General features: G+C 26.0%; 8 protein-coding genes across 8 annotated transcripts; 3 read left to right on the forward strand and 5 right to left on the reverse strand.

Annotated features, from left to right (window-relative positions):
- Window positions 1–213: 213 nt before the first annotated feature.
- DICPUDRAFT_98492 (uncharacterized protein) lies at window positions 214–925 on the reverse strand. Its single transcript, XM_003289756.1, has 2 exons — window positions 385–925; window positions 214–310 (listed from the first exon to the last, which is right to left on the reverse strand). The coding sequence occupies exons 1-2, from the start codon at window positions 732–734 to the stop codon at window positions 292–294; spliced, it is 369 nt and encodes a 122-aa protein (XP_003289804.1). The 5' UTR covers window positions 735–925; the 3' UTR covers window positions 214–291.
- Window positions 926–2654: 1729 nt separating this feature from the next.
- DICPUDRAFT_98493 (uncharacterized protein) lies at window positions 2655–5280 on the forward strand (the record flags this gene model as incomplete). Its single annotated transcript, XM_003289747.1, has 5 exons — window positions 2655–2759; window positions 2842–2866; window positions 2932–3020; window positions 3108–3531; window positions 3608–5280. The coding sequence occupies 5 exons, from the start codon at window positions 2655–2657 to the stop codon at window positions 5218–5220; spliced, it is 2256 nt and encodes a 751-aa protein (XP_003289795.1). The 3' UTR covers window positions 5221–5280.
- Window positions 5281–5517: 237 nt separating this feature from the next.
- On the forward strand, window positions 5518–6200 carry DICPUDRAFT_154261 (uncharacterized protein; the record flags this gene model as incomplete). Its single annotated transcript, XM_003289748.1, has 2 exons — window positions 5518–5568; window positions 6024–6200. The coding sequence occupies 2 exons, from the start codon at window positions 5518–5520 to the stop codon at window positions 6198–6200; spliced, it is 228 nt and encodes a 75-aa protein (XP_003289796.1).
- Window positions 6201–7499: 1299 nt separating this feature from the next.
- On the reverse strand, window positions 7500–9921 carry DICPUDRAFT_154262 (uncharacterized protein; the record flags this gene model as incomplete). The annotated part of the gene is made up of 2 exons (XM_003289757.1): window positions 7500–8652; window positions 9626–9921. The coding sequence occupies 2 exons, from the start codon at window positions 9919–9921 to the stop codon at window positions 7500–7502; spliced, it is 1449 nt and encodes a 482-aa protein (XP_003289805.1).
- Window positions 9922–10386: 465 nt separating this feature from the next.
- DICPUDRAFT_154263 (uncharacterized protein) lies at window positions 10387–13029 on the reverse strand (the record flags this gene model as incomplete). Its single annotated transcript, XM_003289758.1, has 3 exons — window positions 10387–11098; window positions 11178–12467; window positions 12536–13029. 3 exons carry the CDS (start codon window positions 13027–13029, stop codon window positions 10387–10389), a joined length of 2496 nt encoding a protein of 831 aa, XP_003289806.1.
- Window positions 13030–13088: 59 nt separating this feature from the next.
- Window positions 13089–14785, reverse strand: DICPUDRAFT_80570 (uncharacterized protein; the record flags this gene model as incomplete). Its single annotated transcript, XM_003289759.1, has 3 exons — window positions 13089–13107; window positions 13506–14196; window positions 14329–14785. The coding sequence occupies 3 exons, from the start codon at window positions 14783–14785 to the stop codon at window positions 13089–13091; spliced, it is 1167 nt and encodes a 388-aa protein (XP_003289807.1).
- A 363-nt stretch (window positions 14786–15148) lies between these two features.
- DICPUDRAFT_98494 (uncharacterized protein) lies at window positions 15149–16959 on the forward strand. Its single transcript, XM_003289749.1, has 2 exons — window positions 15149–15624; window positions 15686–16959. The coding sequence occupies exons 1-2, from the start codon at window positions 15462–15464 to the stop codon at window positions 16867–16869; spliced, it is 1347 nt and encodes a 448-aa protein (XP_003289797.1). The 5' UTR covers window positions 15149–15461; the 3' UTR covers window positions 16870–16959.
- A 99-nt stretch (window positions 16960–17058) lies between these two features.
- On the reverse strand, window positions 17059–21797 carry DICPUDRAFT_154266 (uncharacterized protein; the record flags this gene model as incomplete). Its single annotated transcript, XM_003289760.1, has 2 exons — window positions 17059–20782; window positions 20857–21797. 2 exons carry the CDS (start codon window positions 21795–21797, stop codon window positions 17059–17061), a joined length of 4665 nt encoding a protein of 1554 aa, XP_003289808.1.
- Window positions 21798–22800: the final 1003 nt, after the last annotated feature.

A 22800-nucleotide genomic window follows, 5' to 3' on the forward strand; every position in this document is an offset into this window, starting at 1 on the left:
AAATAATATCACAAAATAAAAATAAAAAATAAAAAAAAAATAAAAAAAAAAATAAAAAATAAAAATAGTCAATTTTTTTTTTATCTTATAAATAATATTATATCTAAAATATAGTATTTTGGTTTTTAGGTTTTTAGGTTTTTAAGATTTTTATTTTCTATTTATTATTTTAATTTTTTTTTGTTTATAATATACAATTCTTTTTTTTTTTTTGTTCCTTATTAATTACAAGTTTTTTAAATTTATATACATTGCTATTTACAATTTTTTTCCCAAAGATTTTCATCACTTTTACATTTTGGCAAGTTCGCTAATTTTATTAAAAAAAAATTAATTAGGAGGGTGAAAAAAAAATCTGTGATATTTTATGATGAAATTACTTACTATAAAAAATCGCAAGGTTTTACATTTATATCTGCACAATCAAAAGCACTGTTACTATTATTATTACTGTTATGATTACTGTTATTAATATTTTGCATACTACTAGTACTGTTTATGACAAAACTTCTATTTCTTATTTTATTATTTATAATTATGCTATTATTTATATTATTGTTGTTAAAATTATTTTCTATGTTGTCTATATTTAAATTGTTTATATTTGTACAAAAAATATCGTTATCTTTAAAATAATCTTTTATAGGTGCTCTAGGGGGACTATATGATTTATATTTATTATAGTTTGATTCGATGAAAGCACTTTGGTCAGGTAATGGTAATTCTTTTTTCATTTTTATTTATATATGTTTAGAGTTTTTGAGGATATTGTGGTGAAAACGACTTGTATTTATTATTATTATTATTATTATTATTATTATTATTTTTATTATTTTTATTTATTATTGAATGAATATTTATTGAATGAAATTTCTCGTATTATAAAATTAATGTTATTATTATTTATATTTTAAAAGGATATAATAAAAAAAAATAAAAAAAAAAAAAAAAGAAAAAAGAAATTTAATTTCTTTTTTTTTTTTTTTAAAATTAAAAAAATTAAATCAATATTAATTTTAATTTTATTAGTGATTAATAAAAAGTTATTAGGGGAAGATTTGGATCATAATTATTTATTTTTTTTTTTAAAGAGTTGGAAATAATTTTGAGAAGAGGGAAAAAATTATTTCATATTATTAAAATTAACAAATTTGATTGTGAATATTGTGAATGGTTTTTCTGTCTGCACCAAAATAATAAATAAAATTAAATAAAATAAAATTGAAAAAAAACTTTATGCAAAGATTTAAGAAAAAAATCTTTTTTTTTTTTTTTTCATTTTGATTTTTGATATAGATTCAGCTTAGTTCTAATTTTATTTTATTTTAATATTTATTTTTTTTTTTATTTTTTTTTTTGTTTTTTAATGGGGGTGAGAAAATTAGTTTTGTGGTGTGTGTACGTGAATGTTGCTGTTTTTTTTGGAGAGGTGGTGGATGTGTTGGTTTATTTTTTTTGGTGAGATTTTTTTCTTTATTATTGGTTTGGTTTTTACATATAATGAGTATTTTTGTTATGATATACTCCTTCATTGATTGAATTTATTCTGTTATCCATTTACAATGTTTCTACAAGTTGTATATTTTTTTTTTTTTTTTATCTCATTAAAGAGATTACAAAAAAAAAAAAAATTTCTTCACTTTTTTATATAATCTAAACTAATAATAATAAAGATATTGATGAAAATGATTTTTAATGATGAGTTGGTTTTTTTTTTTGTTTGTATTCACAACCTTTTCAAGTGTTTTATATTTTTTTTCTCTTTTTTTTTTAAAAAAAAAAGACTATTGGTGTTTATACGAAATCACAAACTATCATAGTTTTTATTACATATAAATTTGCATATCATTTTATTATTATAAATATTGTTGGGCTTGAAAAAAAAAATTTACTGGAAATGATCATATTAATTCATTTGTTGTTTTAATAATATCTTCTTTTTATTATAAAGTCAATAATAATTTTAAAAAAAAAAAAAAAAAAAAAAAAAAAAATTAAATCTATCATAATTACTCTTTAAAAATTTATGTGTGAGTGATTGTGTATGTGTATGTGTATGTGTATATGTGTATATGTATGTGATTGTGTATGTGTATGTTCATGTGTTGTGCATTTTATAATTGGCTCCAATTGTTACCACCCCCAATTATATGCATGTGAGTGGTAGATGCAATGATTGTTTTTATTTATTTTTTTTCATCATAAAACCCACCAACAAAGCAAAATATTAAAATTTTCATCCAAATTTATTTTTTTAAAAAAAATTTCTTTTCTTTTCTTTTTTTTTATTTTTATTTTTTTTTATTTTTTTAAATTTCAAAAAAATAATACGAATGATATATAAATATTTTTTCAATTGAATAAAATAAGAATTTATAATAAAATAATTCCTTTTTTAAAACTTCTCTATTATAAAAAGTTAAAATTTAATATATATATATTTGGAAGTGCCAATATACATATAAAAATATTTTTTAAATAATTTTATTTTTTTTAATTTTTTTTTTTTTTATTTTTTTTAATTTTTTTTAATTTTTTTTTTTTAATTTTTTTTTAAATTTTTTATATTATTAATTTTTTTATTTTATAAATTTTATTTTATTATATTTTTTTTAATTCGATAACTTAATAATAAGTCATTTTAAATAAATAAAATGTCAAATACATGGGGTAAAGCCCTTGATCAAGCTAACATTGTTAGAGCAAGTTTTAACGATTTAGATAAAAGTGTTATTAAAGCAACTAGACATAAACTTAGAGTAAAATATCTTTTTTTTTTTTTTTTTTTTTTTTTATACACAGATTTGAATATACTAACAAATTATTTTAAATTTTATTAAGATTCCAAAAGAAAAACATGTTAGAAGTAAGTAAAGCTAATTTATATTATTATTTATTTTTTTCTTCTATATTAATTATTTTTTATTATAGAGTTAATTATTTATACCCACGAAAGACTTGGCCCAATTGGAGAGCTTTATAAAGCTTTGTTAAGAAGAATGGAAGAGCCAGATTGGATTGTAAATATTTAAATAATAGTTATAATAGTCATAAAATAATAATGGAAATAATAATCTAACAGATTTTAATTTCAATAATTTATATAGATTGTTTTAAAAACTTTAATTGTTTTTCATAGAGTTTTATCTGGTGGAAATATTAGATTTCTTGAAGATTTAACACACAGAGGAAATGTGTTCCCATTAGGCAGATTTACAGATATGACTTCCACTCAAGCACATCAACAATCTGTCTTTATTAGACGTTATTCGCAATATTTGGAAGAAAAGGTTTTCGCATTTAGAGAAATGAGACAAGAGTTTGACAAAGATACATTTTCATCAAAGGGTTTAACAATTGAACAACTTTTAAATAGAATTCCAAAGATGCAAAGACAGTTTGATGCTCTTTTAGGAACCCATGTCGAAGAAGTTTGTGATAATATTATAACTATCAATGCCTTTGAATTATTATTAAAGGATAGTTTTAAAATGTACTGTAATTTAAATGACGCTGTATTAAATATTTTAGGTAAAGTATATTGTATTTTATTGTATAAATAAATAAATAAATAAATATTTTATTAACAATTCTTTTATTATTATAGAATTATATTTCAATATGACTAAAAGGGATGCAACAAAGGCATTGGATATTTATAAGGTATTTATGAGAGAGACTGATGCCATTATTGAGTTTTTCAGTTCATCTCGTAGAAAATTCCATATTGATTTACCACAATTATCACCAGCTCCATCAACTGTAGTTCAAGGTTTAGAGGAATACTTAAGAGACCTCGAGGATGACGATGATGCATCATATAATAATAATAGTAGAACCTCTTCACAAAACAGCATTTCATATAAAAACAATAATTATAATAGTCACAACACAACTAGTAGTGGTGGAAGAAAGAGTAGTTATGGTTCAAACCAATATAATAATAATAACAATAACACTAGTAGTTATAATAATAGCAGTAATACAGGCAATAATAACAATAATAGAAAAAATGAAGAGTTAATTAGTTTCGATGATGATTTATTTGCTGGTGTTGCTCCACAATCAAATAATACTTCTTCTTCAAATTCAAATCCATTTTTATCAAAACCAACACAACAACAACAACAACAACCATTACAACAACAACAACAACAACAATTACAACTTCAAGCTCCACCACAACCTGCTTTGGACCCATTGGACCCATTTAGTGTTACAACAGTTTCACAACCATCACAACAACAACAATTCCAACAACAAAAACCACAACAACCTATTCAAATGCAGCCATTACAAGTTAATCCATCAACTCACCAATTTGGTAACCCAACTAATTACCATAACCCATTTGATCCAGCTTACAACGAAAGAGCCTTACAAATTAAAGCAGCTTTTCAATCAAACCAAAATCAAAATAACCAAAATCTTAATAACTTTAATAATAATATGAACGACTTTAGTTTTAATATTGCTAATAATGTTGGTCTAAGTAACAGCAATGGTATGCCACCACCAAAAATGAATAGCGGGGGTAGTAGCGCCGGTCCATTGGTTCCAATTAATAGACCAATGAATGGCAATATGGGTATGGGTGCCATGAATGGTGGCATGGGTGTTATGAACAATAACATGAATAATAATAGCAACATTGGTATGAACATGCACATGGGTATGAATGGTGGAATGCAAAACAACAATAATATGAATAATGGTATGGGCTTTGGTGGTATGCACAATAACATGGGTATGAATATGAATATGAACACCGGTATGAATAGCAGTAACAACAATAATAGTAATGGTAATAATATGAATAATTTTAATAATAGCTTCAGTGGTCTAAATATAGCAATGGGTTTATCCGGTAATGGTAGTAATAGTAATAATAATAACAATAACAGTGGTTTCAGACCTTCTCAACCATCACCAAATAATAATACAGGTTTTGCAGTCAATAGTAATAATAATATGAACAATGGAATGGGTATGAACAACGGTATGGGTATGAACAATGGCATGGGTATGAACGGCGGTATGGGTATGAACAACGGCATGAGTATGAACAACGGCATGGGTATGAATATGGGAGTTAATAATAATATGATGATAAGAAATCAACCAAATCAAATGATGCAACCAAATCCGATGATGCAACAAAATCAAATGATGCAACCAAATCAACAACAAAACCAACAACCTAAAGTAGTTTACTTTTAAATAAAAATCCTTTTTTTTTAATTTAAAAATAAAAATTTTATAGATATTTAAATAAAATTTAATTTCTTTTTTACTAAAATTTTATTTATACAATTCCATTATTTACTTTACAGATTAAATAATGATGAAAATGGAGAATTTTAAAATTATATTACAAATTTATTTGGTGATATTGTTTTTTTATAATATTTTTTATTTTTAACAAATCCATGTGGAATAATTTTTTATTGTATATGAATAATTTTTTCCAAAATATGCAAAAACTTACAAAGAATCATATCCGGGGATGTAGCTCATATGGTAGAGCGTAAGGTTTGCAATAATACAGCAACATCAGACCTCCTTAAGGTAAGGGGATCGATACCCCTCTTCTCCAGAACTTTTTGTTTTTGTTGTTTTCTTCCCGTCGATTAGGGGACTAATGTTTTCCAGAAATTTGATTTGTAACTGGCAATAATTATTAAATCAATCATAAATGTGGAGAAATAACACTGGCAATAATTAAACTTCACATTTTCTTCCATAATGATTATACTTTTTAAATGCTATTTAAATATATATATATTTAAATATTAGTTTATATTAGAGTTATATTTTATACTTACCAGGAAGCAGGTAAAAGGTCAATAAAAATGTTCATAGATTCGCCAAGAATTTTCCTTATAAAAAAGTAACTTTGAAAACAGATAGATCAATTATAGGAAAAAGTTATTATATACTTGTTTCTAATTCAGAATGGGTAAAATAAACTATTGACAGTGGATAATAACCACCCACTTTCACATCATGATATTTTAAACCAGGATCCAAATAATAAAGAAACTCAAAATGAATTAAATAAAGCTTTAAGGTTAATAAAAGAACAAAAAGAAAAACAGCAAATAGAAAAAGAGAATTTAGAAAAAGAAAAAGAAAAAGAAAAATTAGAAAAAGAGAAATTTGAAAAAGAAAGAAAAGAAAAAGAGAAAAAAAGCAATTAAAATTCAAGAATGGAAATAATTATAATAATAGTACTGTAAATAAACCAATTAGTAAAATAGAAAACTAGCTCATGTGAAAGTGGGTGTTTTTATCCAAATAGAATCCCTTTACATAAATGGTAAAACGGTAAATAATTTTACCTTTAGAATAAAAAAAAAATTATAAAATACATTTTAATAAAAAATTATTTATTTTAATTATTATACAAAACTTTAATTAATTTTATTTTTTATTTTCTAATAATTGAGTTATTTTTTAATTAAAGATCTAAAGTTGAAATATAAAAATTTAAATTTGCTATTGACGTTGGCGTAGGCGGTTTGATAGTGGATGGATAGTTTGATAAACCAATTTGAAAACAATAATTACAAAGATTAAACAAAAACCCCAATGTTTAATTTGTGACATAAAATGAGCTGATACTGAAAAAGAAACGAGATAAACCCCAATAATTTGCTTTATATGAGCTGATACCAAAAAAAAAAAAAAACCCCAATGTTTAATTAATGACTTAAGACGTGTTGACCTTGGAAAAGAAAGAATAAATAGAAACCCCGATATTTGTAAATTATATTATGGCGATACTGAAAAAGATAAGAAAAACCCAGTGTTTGATTGTGACCTTGGAAAAGAAAGAATAAATAGAAACCCAATATTTGATTTGTGAATTATATTATGCCGATACTGAAAATGAAAAGAAAAACCCAGTGTTTGATTGTGACTTAAAATGAGCAGATATGGAAAAAGAAAAAAACAAGAACATGTTGACTTTGAATAAGAGTAATCAAAAACCCAATATTTGATTAGAGAATTAAAATATGTTGATACTGAAGAAAGTAATAGAATAACTTAAAAAATTAAAATTAAATATTAGTTTCTTTAATTTTTAAAAATAAAAAATAATTATGTCAATATTAACATTATTGTTACCTTAAGAGTTGTTTTTATATACGACCATGGAAAATTTAGAACTTTTTTCTGTAAAGTTGAACTAATGGGATACATGCATTAAATTTAGGCATTAGATACTACTTTCTGCATAAATTAATAATGAAATTAATTAGTATATATTTATTTAGTATAAATATGAATGTGTAAATTACTTACTATAATGTCATTAAACTCTTCTCTACAGTTTGGGCAGGTTTTCATACGTTTAGACCATTCGTTGTACATATGTAGCAAAATTTATGAAGGCAATCGATTATGCCCATTTCATTAGTATCGATAAAATTAAGACAAATTGTACATTTGTCATCACTTTCTGAACGTTCCCTATCCAAATTCTCTCTTTCTAATTATTCTCTTTCTTCCCTCTCTCTTTCTTCTCTATCCCTTTGGATTCTTTCTTCACTTGCTCTCTCTTCCCTTTGTCTTTGTCCTTCTTCTCTTATTCTTTGCTCTTGTCTTGCTCTTTCTATTTCCTCTCTTTCTCTTATTTTTTCTGCTCTTTCTCTATCTTTTTGAATTCTTTGTAATGTTGATCTTTCTGATTTTTCTATTTGCTCTCTTTCTAATTGGATTCTTTCTAATCTTATTCTTTCTAATCCTTCTTTAATTTGTCTTTCTCTTTCTAAAATTTGGGCTTTTTCTATTTCTGCCCTTTCTCTATATTCTTTTTGTATTCTTTCTATTGTTTTAAGTCTTTCCAATTTTTCTATTTCTTCTCTTTCTTTTTCTTTTTTTAATAACTCCATTTCAACAAATTGTTTTACTGCATTTAAACTCTCTTCATCCTCGAGTTTATGTTTTTTGAAAATTTTTTCATCATCATTACTTATTTCATTATCAAATTCCAATGGTCTCTTCTTCATTGGATGATTGCCAGTTGATGTTGGTTCCCTTGTAGAAATAGTACTTGATACTGGCTTTCTGAATGTTTTTCTTTTTGATAATGATGAACCTGCAGAGCTGTTACGTGAATCAGATTCAAAAAATGGATCGTTACGTAATTCTTGTGGTGGGGATTGTTGTCTTGGTTGTCTTGGTTTCTTTTCTTGACCTAAATCTGGGAAGTCATCTTCAGTTGGTTTATTGACAGATGCAGAGGTTTTTGATACAATTGGTGATGGACCAGATGGAGATGCAGAGGTTTTTGATACTATTGGTAATGGAGTAGATGGAGATGCATAGGTTTTTGATACATTTGCTGATGGAGTAGATAGAATTGGTGGTGGATTTGGGGTATTAATTATTTGAGAAGAAATTGAGTTGAAAAATTGTGATTTTGGCTGATGGTGTGATGGTGCACATGTGGAAACAAATTGGCTTAGTGGGGATTGATGGTTTGATCTTATATTTTGGGGGTTTTGGTGAATATGAATTTGATCAGCTAAATTATTGTTGATTGTGTTATAATGTTGTCTGTAGGATATATTGCCATTATTATTGTAATTATTGTTGCTATTATTATTGTTATTATTGTTGTAATTATTGTTGCTATTATTATTGCTATTATTATTATTTGATCAGCTAAATTATTGTTGATTGTGTTATAATGTTGTCTGTAGGATATATTGCCATTATTATTGTTGTAATTATTGTTGCTATTATTATTGTTATTATTATTGTAATTGTTATTGATTGCTAAATATTTATTAATTAAATAAACTAATGAAAAAATTATAATAATAGAAAATAATATATAAAAAATAATCATTAATTGAATCATTTTTAAATGGTAATTAATAAATAGTTATTGAATGTGTAGATTATTATTATAAAAAAATAAAAGTATATGATTATTTGTATGTATATGATTATTTGTATGTGAATAAAATAATAAAGAAAAAAAAAAAATTCTTTATAAATACAATAAAAAAAATGTAAATTAAAAAAAAATAAAAAAAAAATAATCGAAACACTAAAAAAGAAAAAAGTAAATTAAAAAAAAATTAAAAAATTTAAAGCTCAACCACAAAAAGAAATGGAATCTAAACAATCATTGACAATGCTAGCATTTATTGATTTTTAAAAAAAAAAATTTTAAAAAAATTAAACAGTGTGTTAAAAGTATATGTAAAAAGTGTGTGGTTGATTATTATAATATAAAAAATTAATTAATAACAGTTTTAAATTATATGAAAAGATTCCTTACTACTATTAAAGTTATTATATACCATTTTAATTTTTTTTTTTTACATTAGATTTGGTATTTTTTATAAAAAAGTAAATTATTTATTTATTTGGTAAAAAATTAAATATATAAATAAACATATATTGTATAACTATATATTTTATTTTTTAGGGAAAAATTAAAAATAAATAAATAATTATATTTTGTTTTGAAGTAAATAATTAAAAATACTAAAAATTATTTTTATTTTTTTTTTAATTTTTTATTTTTATAATATTTTTTTTTTTTTTTCATCACCAAAATAGTTTGAACATCCTTAGTATTGGTAATGGATTTGAATGAAATTACTAAATTACCGTTTTCGAATGACCATAACCAATATCCATTTTGTGTGGTATTGTGTTTAATAACAATAGTACGATTTGAGGTGGTTTCTTGCACAGCGCTTCTAATACCATTTCATCAGCACAACGTTTAGCGAGATTGGCTGCAACCTTTTCGACAACACCTGCAAAAATATAACCAAAACTATTTTTTAAATCGGAAGCAACATGTGGGTAAACGGCTTCTAATGATTCTTGGTCGATGGTCCAGTCGACATCGGATTTCATTGCTTTTTTAACAGCTGCTAAATTTGCATCCATTTTAGCTTGATTTTCTTTTATTTAAACGGGTCATTTAAGAGTAGGTGCCTTGTGAAGGAAGAAGAGTTTCTAATTTAGCGGTGAATACATCATTGGTGTTACAGATCTTTGGACGGAATGAGATTACATACAGTTACCATCAGCGAATGAGTATTGCCAGTATGGTAATTTTTGATCAGCATCCACAAAAACAATTTTCTTATTTGGAACAGCGGCTAAGAAGGCTTCTTTGACATATTTATTTAATTATTTTTTGAAATATTTTTGTAGAAATTTATTTAATAATTTTTTGAAATATTTTTGTTAATGAATACAAATTTTATTTTATACTTTAAAACAAATTTAAAGATTTATTTTTTTAATAATGCAAAAAAAAAATAGTTTTAAATAATTTTATTTAATTGTAAATAATTAAATTTAAAATTTAAATAAAATTTTATGATAAATAATATATAGGTTGTTCTTTTAAAGTTTTAAAAAGTCATGCTCTAAAAGTTTTGGAATTGTGGGTCTTTCTTGAGGATTTCTCTTTAAACAAAGTTTTAAAACATTTACTAAATTTTCATTTGGATGTTTAGGAAATTCGATTATATGATTGGGGTTTATAATTGCTTGGTACTTCATAAACATGTTTGAAAAGTTCTTGAATGGAGGATAGCCGAAGGCCATTTCATAGAGAATGCAACCTAAAGACCAAATATCGCTAGCCCTACCTAGCTTCATACACTGCTTAGAGCCAGCACCTTGAGAGGTATCGATTAGAGCTTCTGGTGAGATATAATTAATGGTACCAATTTGACTATCTCTAATAATATTTGTAGTATCATCAGACTGAATTGCTTTGGCGATACCAAAATCAATTAGCTTTAGACTTCCTTGAACCGATACAAAATTTGCTGGTTTTAAATCACCATGGATAATTTTTTCTTCGTGAATTGTATGCACTGCTTGTAACATTTGTTGCCAATAAATACGAATGAAATTAACATTGGTTGGTGTTTGAAGTCTTTGCAAAAGTTTAGATAAATCGATTTCTCCAAATTCTAAAACCAATAAAATATATGCCTTTGAAATGTTCACTTCATAATCTATTAGTTGAATAATATTAATTCTTTTTCTTAATCTTTTTAACATTTCTATTTCATTTAATTGTGCTTCGATTTCACTTTGATCAGATCTTTGAAATTATAAATAAAAGTATAAATTAGTTATTATTATTATTAATTATTTTTAATTATAATTATTATTTTATTTACCTTAAACAAACATATTTTAATGCATAAATTTTTAAATCATGGCTTAAAACTTTATAAACTTTACCACTACCACCTTTACCTATAAATTCGATTCTTAAATACGGTTTATTATTTACCATTGCAACTTCACTCCAACTTTTAGCAATTTCGAATGATTTTTGTTTATCAAAATTTTCCTCAAAGCTTTGTTGCTGTTGTTGCTGTTGTTGCTGTGGTATTGATTTTTGTTTTTGTTGAGCTGTTGTTGCTTGGGCTTGATTTTGTTTTTGTATTTCTTGTTGTTGTTGTTGTTGTTGCTGTTGTTGTTGTTGTTGTTGGAGTAATTGCTTTTGTTGTTCTTGTAATAGTTGCTTTTGTTGTTCATGTTGTTGTAATTGCTTTTGTTGCTGTTGTTCTTGTTGTTGTTTAATTTTTGATGGTGGAGGAATTACTGGTGGTTTATTTGCTCTTTGATTTTGTATTGAGCTTCTTCTTTGTTGTGGATCTATTAATACATTATTTTGGTTGTTGTTTTGATTATTATTTAATGATGCTGTTGGTGTTATAGTTGGTATAAATGTTGGATTATTATTATTTTTTATTGATAAGTTACTATGATTAAATGATGGATTTATTTGATTTTCTTGTTTTTCTTCATACTCCTCACCATCGTCTTCACCACTATCATTGCCGTCGTCATCGTCATCATCATCGTCATCACCACTTTCATTATTTTCAAACTCTTGATCTTTTTTGGTTGGTTTGGTATCATCCTCCATCTCATCACTTTCCATCATAACTATTGATTGATTGTTTAAATTTGAATTATTTTTTACTCTTAAGGGTTGTGAAGTTAAACCAATTGGTTTAATTGATAGCTTTGATGTGGGTGTTGGTAAAGTAGAGATTCTATTTCTATTTGTTAAAACTGATGAATTGGAAGGGGCAAAGTTATTCGAATGAACTGGTGTACTCATTGGCTGCTGTGATTGTTGCTGCTGGTTAAATGAGGATTGGAGATTAATTACCATTGGTTGGTCATTTTCCATGGTACTATAGATATTCATATTATTACCACCATTTCTTTTAAAGTCCTCCTCTTCTTTATCAATGACCCTTAAGAAATCCTCTAGATCCTTGGTGGGTGATATTTTCTTTTGAATGGCTCGATTAATATTTGATCTTGCCTTTGAGAAATTAAAACTTTTCATTTCTAATTTTGCCAATAATATGTAGATATCTGATCTTTTCATTTTTAAAACTTTCATATATTTTAATGTTCCTTTTGAGTCATCGTCATCACCACATTCACTATAAAAAATTTTTTATTAATAAGATATCCATGTTAAAATTTATATAATTTAATTTTCGAGTATTACCTTTGAAATATTGCACGATTAAATAAAATAGAAGTAAATTCTATAGAGTTTTTATGTTCTAGGTTATCACATGCTTGTTGGAAAATTTGAGTAAGATATTTGATAAATTCCGGTGCTCTATTGTTTGGATCTCTAAATTTAATCATTTCACTTTCAATTAATTGATACCATTCTGTTAATGATTTTTTAATAGTAGATTTCTGTTGCTGTGGTGGCGGAGGTGATGGTGTTTGCTCCATTGATTCATTGTATGGTTCTTGCTCTTGTTGGTTGTGTTGTTGTTGCTGTTGGTTATGTTGTGGTGATAGTGAATTTGCTATAATTGAGTATCTGCTAATTGATGATGATGAAGACGAAGTTGGTCCAGTAGAAGAAGGTGTGGATGATGCAGATCCACTTGATATTGTCGTTGGTGGTGTTGTCACTGGTTTTTGAAATCTTAATAAATTAACTTTGTTATATAAATTTGGTGGATAGTTTTCATTTGTATCCATTTCTCTTTTATTTCCCTTTTTTTTTTTCTCTATTTTATATAATTATGTGTTTATTAAATTTATATTGAAATGTAAAAACTATAGTTATTAATTTAAATAATCATTTATATTTTTATATATGTATATTTTTTTTATGATTTTTAGATAACAATATTGTATAAACATTAAAATAATTTTAAAAAAAAAAAGAAAAAACTATTACATTAAATTTTTAAAAAAATAAAAAAAAAAAATTTTTGATTTGGCGCATTTAAAAATTTTTAAATTTTTCCCCACACAAACAAAAATGGATATTTTTTATGGAAATATTTAATTTTAAATACATTTATTTAATTAAAAATAAATCGATTTTATTGGTTTATAATTTTATAATTTTATTAATACTATTGTTATTTTTTATTTTTTATTTTTTATTTTTATTTATTCTTTGGAAAATTTTAAAAGTTATATTATATATAATACCAAATACAACATACATTCCACCACCTATGGCGCAAATTGAAGTGATTAACTCGACAATTGGTTTGGAAGTTTGATCTACTTCGATCATTAATGGTGACATATCGTATTTAAAGTAGATACCTGGGAAAATACGACCCAAATTAAAAACATTTACATTACGGTAGTCGTAGGTGTAAGAGTATTGATTGGTTTCTAAAACATAGTCATTCTTTTTATAAATTGCTGGTACAACTTGAATATAGTAGTTTTGAACGGCCAATGATTGTGCAACAATTCCAAAACCTTCCAATGGATTAATTAAACCGTCGATATCATCACCAAATGAAAACTTATGAATGTGATGGGTAATATTGAATTGGGTAACTCTTCCAATATTCTCTTTGGTAATACGATGAACATGGTGTGCGTGACCATCATGTGATTCATCTGCTGATAAACCTGCTAAAATGTGAAAATCACCTTTCATTTTTTGTACTTGGAGTGATCCATAGATTCTACAGCCTTCATCATCTTGAATGGGTCTTTCAATGAGACATTGTGGTGCGTCATCTGCAAAATTTTGTGGAATTCTATTTAATCTATAATACTCTCTAAGATCGTCACAGCTATTACAACACTTTTGTCTAAAAAATACTGATGAACCTTTTTTTTGTTTTGGGAATTCACATTCTGTACATCTACTACTAAAAATACCTTTTTTACCAGCTATATAAAAAAAAAAATAAAAAATTAATAATTTAGGATTTTAATAAAATTATTTATTTATTTATTTATTTATTTATTTATTTATTTATTTATTTGTTAATTGTTATTGAATTATAAAATTAAAATATTTACCCAAGGCAACACCTTTTGCAAATGGTACACCTTTTGAATCTAATCTTTCTTTAACAATTTGATAAGCTGCATCTTTAATTGGTTTACCATCGATCCCATCGACTACATCTATGGTGATATCTGTGCAAACCAATCTTGGAAAGTGAATGTCTATATTAATTGGTAATCTATTGCCTCTTGTAACATCAACTTTGAGTGAATGCTCCCTAACTGGGAATGTAAAAAAATAAATCTCTGATATCAATAAATATGCTGTAATAAGTAAACAAACAACTGTAACTACACCACCAAATGTGGATTTTTGTCTTGGTACATCGTCATCTACTTTTGGATAGAAATCAAATAATTTAACTTTTTCTAACCATATATTATTATTATTATTTATATTTCTATGTCTATTTGTAGTAGTGTGGATTGGTGGTGGTGGTGGCGATGTTTGTGGTGGTGAATCAAACATATTATTTTAATTAATTACCCAATTTAATTAAATCAGATAATATATGAATATATAAAAAAAATAAAAATAAAAATAAAAATAAAAAAAATTTTAAAAAATTTAATTTTTTTTTTTTAAAATTTTTTTAAAATTTTTTTTTTCCTCTCCCAATCAACAATGATGCTTCTATAAATTAAACAAAACAAGAACCACACTATCACACTATCACACACGAACACACACACACACAAATACACACATACACACAAACATTCAAATAGTATTTATTATAATTGTTTTTTTTTTTTAAAATTATTTTTTTAATTTTATTGTTTTTTTTTTTTTAATTTTATTTATTTTTTTTATTTTTTTTTCTTTTTTTTTTTTTTATTTTTTTTAAAATTTTTTCTTGTCGTTTGTTTTTTTTCCATTGTGATAAAAAAAATTTTATATGTAAAAACAATCAAAACTATCATCTAATATAATTAATATAAATAATATAACCTAAAATAATTTTTTAAAAAACGATTTAATAGTATATAAATAATAATAATATAAATAACAAATAATAAATAATAAATAATAAATAATAAATAATAAATATAAATATAAATAATAAATATAAAATAAAAATCAAATAATATAAATTAATTGTAAATAAACTATAAACAAACCTAAATTATAAAATAGTCCAAAAATGATATCAGTTGATATTTTAGCCCCTGCTTTGGTTTTCCCTGAAACACTTAGTAGATCAGAGATATCAAACTTCACATCAATTTCTTTAGGATTACCCGAGGAAGATTTAGAATTTAAAGTTTTAGACAGTGAACATTTAATATGTCTAATTAAAAATTCAAGTAGGTGTTTTTTAAAATTTTTACTGCCACTGTCACTTACTAATTTTTTATTTCTTTATAGAATTTTCATTAAGATTTGTCGAATCTCTATATGAACAATACATGTCATTGCAATTTAAAACTGATAAAACATCAGAGGCATTATCAACATTACAGGAATCATTATTACAAGCAACCAAGCAATTGTTAGAAAAACAAAGAATAATAGAGCAACAGCAACAAACAATTTTGTTATTATCGCAAAAAGAAAAACAACTAACTATGGAATCAGCACAATGGAAAAATAAATATGAAGAGGAATTCTATAAAAGAAAAAAGAGTGAAAAGGTTTTAGAAAGAATGAGAAAACCAAAACAACAACAACAGCAGCAACAACAACTATTAATAAACAAAAATATTGGCCTTAGTACCATTAATAATGGTAATAATAGTAATGTTTGTAATAATAGCTGTTGTAACAAAACCAATAATTTAATAAACAATAATTTAAATTATAATAATAATAATAGTAATAGTAATAATATAAATTGTACATTTTATTCAACCACAACCTCAACAACACAGCAACTTTCACCAAACCTCTGTTTTGATCAACCATCAGCTGATTATAGCGGATATGAATGTAGTAGCCCAAATTATATACACACTGATACAAGTGATGACGATGATAGTTTAGGTTTAGCAATGAATAGTGATGAAGAGGAATTTAATAATATTAGTAATGTTGTAAATAATAATATAAATACTGTTGACACTAATTCAACCACTCCTCCAAAAATTTCAAGCCAATCTTTTTCATTTGTATCACCCTCACCATTTTCCAATAATAATACCAATAATACCAATACCAATAATACCAATATCAATAATACCAATAATATCAATAATAATAATAACAGTAATAATACCGTAAGTATGACCCCAACTAAATCAGGTAACTCCTTTAATAATAACATCTCATCAGGTAGCAATACTCCAACCCACAGTAATTTAAATTTAAAAATTAATAACTTCAATAGTATTAATAACATGAACAATAGTCAAAAGAAAAGCGCATTCTCTTCACCAAAATCTAATGGATCATCAATGTCCTCATCCTCATCAAATAATAATCTTTTAGGGTGCAAGGAATGTGACTGTATTTCATTTAAAGCATCAGCTTTGAATTGGGTTTGTGATTGCGGCCATTTTGGAATTAAACATTTATATCAAGCCTCAGCAAGTCCAAGAAAGAAAGATAATTAATTGTAAAAAAATAAAAATAAATAGATTGTAGTTTTTTGTATATACACAACAGAAATAAAATAAATAAATATTTAATTATTAAATAAAAAATTAAAAGTCTAAAAATATTTTTTTTAATTATATAAAATTTATTATAACATTTTTATTGGAGGTTTGTTTGTTTTTTTTATATTTGATTTAGTATTTATATTATTTTTTTAATTGTTTTTTACCAAGCTCTTGTACTCTTTCTAAATTAATTTTCTTTGATTTATATTTCTTTGATCTTTCAATTGAGCATTTTCTATAAAAATAATCCTCAGTGTCTTCAACATAGAATAATCTAAATGTTTGAGTGCAAATTCTGCATTCTAAACCAGTTTCGTTAATGGTATCTTTCATAATTTCTTCCAAGAGTTTTTGTTGATTTTGTTGGTTATCTCTAAAGTTCTTTGGAATATTTCTCATTAAGAAGACTTTGTGGGTTCTTGGGTCAATGCTTGAATCTAATTGTTTATAGTCTGCAACATATTGCTTGGCTTTCTCCATTTCAGCCTCTGCCGAATGGATCATTCTTTCACTGTCAGCAATAACTTCTTCAGCCTTTTTTAACATTTCTGGAGTGGTTGGATCCATTAATTCGATGGTGAATGTACCTGCAGTTGGTTTTGATAAAGTGTCAAATTCAAATAAAAACACTCTTTCATCTTTTAAGACTTCTAATACCTTTGAATGATAGAGTTCATCTGACCAACCTGTGTATGATTTGACTTCGAGGGTAAAGAGATATAATAATCTTAAACAATTTTCTCCTTGTAACAAAGCTTGTAATTGTCTTGCTAATTGATTGATTAATTTGTCGAGTGTGAATAAAACATATGATGAAATACCAAGATATGAACGACAACTATCTTCGTATTTAGATTGATCCATTTCACCATCCATAAAATCTTGTAAACAACCAATAAAACGTTCATATCTTTCTGTATCGTTTAACCCTGATTCACCTTCGGATTTTGAATTAATATTTTTTGATGATGATGATGATGATGCATTTGAAGTAGTGGCAGTGTTAGTAGCTGTTTCGCCCTCTTTATTTTCATCAAGATTATTATAATTTGGTGCAATTCCTTGAATGAATCTTGTTACGTTTGGTTTGGAGGTCCAATGAGATTTGGCAGCAGATTCTGATAATTCTTTGGCTTTGTGTAATCTTTCATATAAAATTTGATACAAACGTAAAAATATATAAAAAGTATTATTTCCATAAAATATTCTCTTACTCTTGTTTGAGAAAACTTTTGGTTGATGAATTTGACCTATATCCTTTAAGCCTTCAAGATTATCTTTCATTTCAACATCAAGATCTGAACCATTGGACTTGTTTAGGTTATTTTCACCATCATTATTTGATTCTTTTTCTTTGGTTGTGGTGGAGGTTGAGGTTGAAGTTGAGGTTGAGGTTGAAGTTGAAGTTGAGGTTGAAGTATTATTTGTTTCTTTTTCATCATCCTTTTCATAGTTCAAATAAAAGAATGTTAATAGGAAGAAATTTAAAAAGTTTTCGATTTTTTCTAAATCTTGTTTTTGTACAATTTTTTCAGCAGCAAATAAAATTAATGATGCAATATTTGAGCAAACTTTATAGTCTGGTAAAAAATATAAGAGATGGTATGGTGGTGGTTGTTTTACAGTTGTTTGTTTACCACGACGACGTGCCATAATTTCTTCGCGTTCACGAATCTTTTCGGTGTATTTTTGACGAATTTCTGCTAATAATACTTTGGGTGTGAGAGTTTTCTTTTCAGACTGTTTGAATGAGGTGCTTTGATAGTCGAGGGAACGGTAATAATTCTTTTCGGTTGTATCTTTCCAAACCTTATTCCATTCACGCTTGGCTTTTCTCCACTCTTGATCTTTTTGTTTTAATCTTTTCAAAATAACTGGTAATGATACCCATGGGTTATTGTAAAGAGCAGTAATAATCTCCATACCCTTGCTACTGTAAAGTCTTTCGATTGAACGATGATGAAGAATATCAAGATTTGGCATTCTAAAGTTGTGACGTTCATTGTCTGGCATTTCAATGAGTGAATTTAAAATTGGGTCCAATACTCTGATGGTGGAGGCATTCATTTCAACAATTAAATCTAATTCGAAACGTTCATCTTCACATTTGAATAAAATTTCTTCAAATTGATTCTTTCTTTGACTCTTGAAACCAAAATCTTCACTACCAGTTGGGAAGGATACCCAAACATCATTTAGAACACTCTCTGCCATTTCACTTCTACCAGTACATTTTTGAATTGGATAGTTTCTTGGGAGAGCACGATAACTTGGACCTAATCTTTTACATGTAGAGAAATCAATTTCTGACCAAGCGTTTTGCTTACTTGGTGATAACTGTTCATTACGTTCCAATTGTTCGAGTGATTGATCGTCAACACCAATAAAAGTTTTGAACCATTCAAAGAGAGCTGGGAGTCTTGGTAATAAAATATCCTTAACCAAAAGAACCAATTCGGTGCGTGTGATAATATCTTGACTAAATAAATTTAAACATTTTAAAAATTCTAAATACAATCTATTATTTGGTACACCAGTTCTAACTTTATGGAAAAAGTCCAACTCTTCATAAGAGCCAAATTCACCGACATTGCCTGCGCCAAGCTCGCCCATTTTTTCATCACCTTTTTTACGCTGTTGTTTCTTATTTTTATCTTGTAAAAGCTGAGCAACTTGTTGTTGTTGTAATAATTGTTGTTGTTGTAATTGTTGTTGGGCAGCTTGTTGTTGTAATTGCTGTTGTTGTAATTGTTGTTGAGCGACTTGTTGTTGTAAAATTTGTGCTGGTGCTTGTTGGGATTGGTTAGACTGTTGTAATTGACGCTCTTTTTCAATCTTCATTAAACGTTCTTTTTCAGATTGCAGTGGAGATTTTTCACCCATTTGGTGAACAGCAGCGCTTATTTGACCCTCAAGATTCATTTGAGATTGATGTTGTGGCTGTTGCATCATTTGTTGTTGTAAAATTTGTTGGTGTTGTAATTGCATTTGATAATCCTGTTGTGTACCGGCTGGAGAATAATTTTGAGGATAATTATTTCTTGGTACTTTATTTTGATTATGTTTTCTTGGTTTTTGACCAGCTTGTTGTAGTTGTTGTTGTTGTAACATTTGTTGATGTTGTAACTGTTGTTGTTGTAACATTTGTTGTTGATTTTGTTGGCCTGGAACTACAATTGGTGCACCACTGGTTAATTGTTGTTGTTGTTGGTTATTATTTACAGCGTCTGGAAGGAATTGAGTGAATTCACTTAAAAGATCTGTATGACTTCTGAAAAGATCGGCAACTTGATCATATACATCCTTAATAGTTTGTGGTTCATTATGGTAGTTGTGCAAAATTTCTAAAAAGTGCCTATATACATCTGGTTGATTGATAAATCTATTTTTAATTTTCTTTACATAATTTCTAGCATGGTCCAATTCTGATTGCTTTTTTGGTTGTTGAGCTGCTTGTTGGGCTGCTTGTTGTTGTTGTTGTTGTTGTTGCTGTTGTTGTTGTTGTTGTTGTTGTTGTTGCTGTTGTTGTTGTTGTTGTAATTGCATTTGTTGGAGATGTTGTTGTTGAAGATGTTGTTGAATTTGTTGATTCATTGATGGTTGTTGCATTTGAGTTTGTGTTTGTGGTTGTTGCTTTATACCATATGACTGTTGCTGCTGTTGTTGCTGTTGTTGTTGTTGTTGTTGCTGTTGAATATTTAAAGTTGGCGATGGAATTGAATAACCGGTTGGTCTTCCCTCATCATCAAATTGAGAAACATCGATTCGATAATCTGATGGTAAGAAAGTATTAAAACCTGAGATTAAATGTTTATGTCCTTTAAATAACTCAATAACACGAGAAATTACGACTGGAGTATCAATGCTATAAAGAGAAAAAAAATTAATATTTTGGTATTTCTTTTAGTAAATAAAATTCAGTATAATAAGAAAACATACTTATGAGCTTTTAAATCTTTCATGATATCTAAAAATTGGTTGTATATTCTTGGTTGTTTTGCAAATTGTTGTTTTACTTGCTCTAAAAAGTAGAAAGCATTATCTTTTTGTTGTTGTTGTCTAATTGGTGATGGTGGTTGTTGTGGTTGTTGTTGTTGCATATGTTGCATATGTTGTTGTGGTTGTTGTTGCTGTTGTTGAGCAAACATTTGGTGAGATGGGCTTGGTCTTAATGGTTGTTGCTGTTGTTGCTGTTGTTGTTGTTGCTGTTGTTGGCTTGTTAAATTATTAATACTTGCTACATTTGTAGGTGAGCCACTGTGTTGATTTAATATATTATTATATGGATAACCCATCATACCATGCTGAATTTGAGATGCTTGTTTGGCAATATTAAAATCCAATGTATTTACACCACCGATGGGTGGTAAAGTTTGATTATGTGGAGAAATTGAATTTTCACGTTCTCTTTCACGTTCTCTTTGACGTTCAATTTCACGTTCACGATCTCTTTGACGATCCATTTCACGTTCATTACCTCTAAATGAATGATGACCACTATTGAAACCACCGCCACTATAACGATCGTTACCACCGCCCTCGAGGATATCATCTACATTACTTTTCATTGGCAAACGTTGTTTGGTGGTAAATTTGGAATCGGTCTCTAATGTATTTGAATTGGTTGGACTAATTAAAGAATTTAAACTGCTTGATGAAGGTGGTGATGGAAGTGTGGTTGGTGGTGAGATATTACGATCGTGGGGTGATGTTGGTGATGATGTATTTGGGAACGGAAAAGATGGTAGTTTATTACTATTTCCCATAACCCCTATGGTTTCTCTTGTTGAATTTGGTGATGGTGGTGATCCCGCTATCGGACTTGGTGATAATGGAGGTAAAGTTGGATTTGTACCATTATCGTCTCTACCCCTTTTCATTTTACTATACTATATTTCCTTTAAAAAATATTTTTTTAAAAAATATTATATATTTATTAAATATTCCAAAAAATTTAATTTATTATTATTGTTATTTTATTATTAAAAAAATAGATTTATCTATTATTAATAATTTTTTATTTTATTTATCTTTTCCTATTTTTAACTATTATTTTATTATTTATAAAGATGATAAATATCTATATATAAATTTTTTGATATGCTATAAATTTAAAATAAAAAAATTAATAAAATGTTATAAAAAAATAAAAAAATAATTTAAAAAAAAAAATTATAAAAAAATTTAAAAAAAAAAAAATGAAAATCCAAAAAAAAAATTTAAAATAATTTTTGAGCAGTTACTGAAATTGAGTACTATTGAAAAAAAAAAAACAAAATCTTGTGATTATTAAAACTAGTGAAATTTTTTTTTTTTCTTGGGCCAAATAATTTATTAAGTTTAATTAAATATTTTATTTATTTATCTATTATTATTTATTCTTTTTTATTTTTTTTTTATTTTTTTTTATTTTTTTTATTTTTTTAATTTTATTCTGATATATTCGAATAAATTTATATCATGACTTTTCGAAATCACATATAAAAATAAAATAAAGAAATAAACTAAATATTTGTTTGGGGGATTTATTTAATTAATTTGTAATTTAAATGGGTGTAAAAAAAAAAAAACAAACCAAAATAAAATAAAATAAAACAAAACAAAAAGAAAGTGAAAAACCAATAATTTAAATTTTTAAGGGTAATATTTTTTAAGAAAAAATTAAAAATTTGAAGGAAAATAAACTTTGAAAAAAAAAATTTAAAAAATAATGGAAACCAACCTATTTTAAAATAAAGGTATATTTTTCCCAAAGTTCCCCTTTTATTGCCGTTGTTGTTGTTTAAATGATAAGGAGGGGGGGGGTGGAAGAAAAATTTATTTTTTAAAAAAGGAATGGAAAAGGAAAAATTTAAAAAAAAAATTGAAAAAAAAAAAAATTTT

The sequence above is a fragment of the Dictyostelium purpureum genome (genome assembly GCF_000190715.1).
Source record: "Dictyostelium purpureum unplaced genomic scaffold DICPUscaffold_192, whole genome shotgun sequence".
Lineage (NCBI taxonomy): Eukaryota > Evosea > Eumycetozoa > Dictyosteliales > Dictyosteliaceae > Dictyostelium > Dictyostelium purpureum.

Excerpts from the sequence above, each read along its gene's own strand:
- DICPUDRAFT_98492 (XM_003289756.1), bottom strand. The coding sequence starts at position 734 with ATGAAAAAAGAATTACCATTACCTGACCAAAGTGCTTTCATCGAATCA.
- DICPUDRAFT_98494 (XM_003289749.1), top strand. The coding sequence starts at position 15,462 with ATGATATCAGTTGATATTTTAGCCCCTGCTTTGGTTTTCCCTGAAACA. Across the intron at positions 15,625-15,685 it reads ATGTCTAATTAAAAATTCAA|AATTTTCATTAAGATTTGTC; the intron begins GTAGGTGTTTTT and ends ATTTCTTTATAG.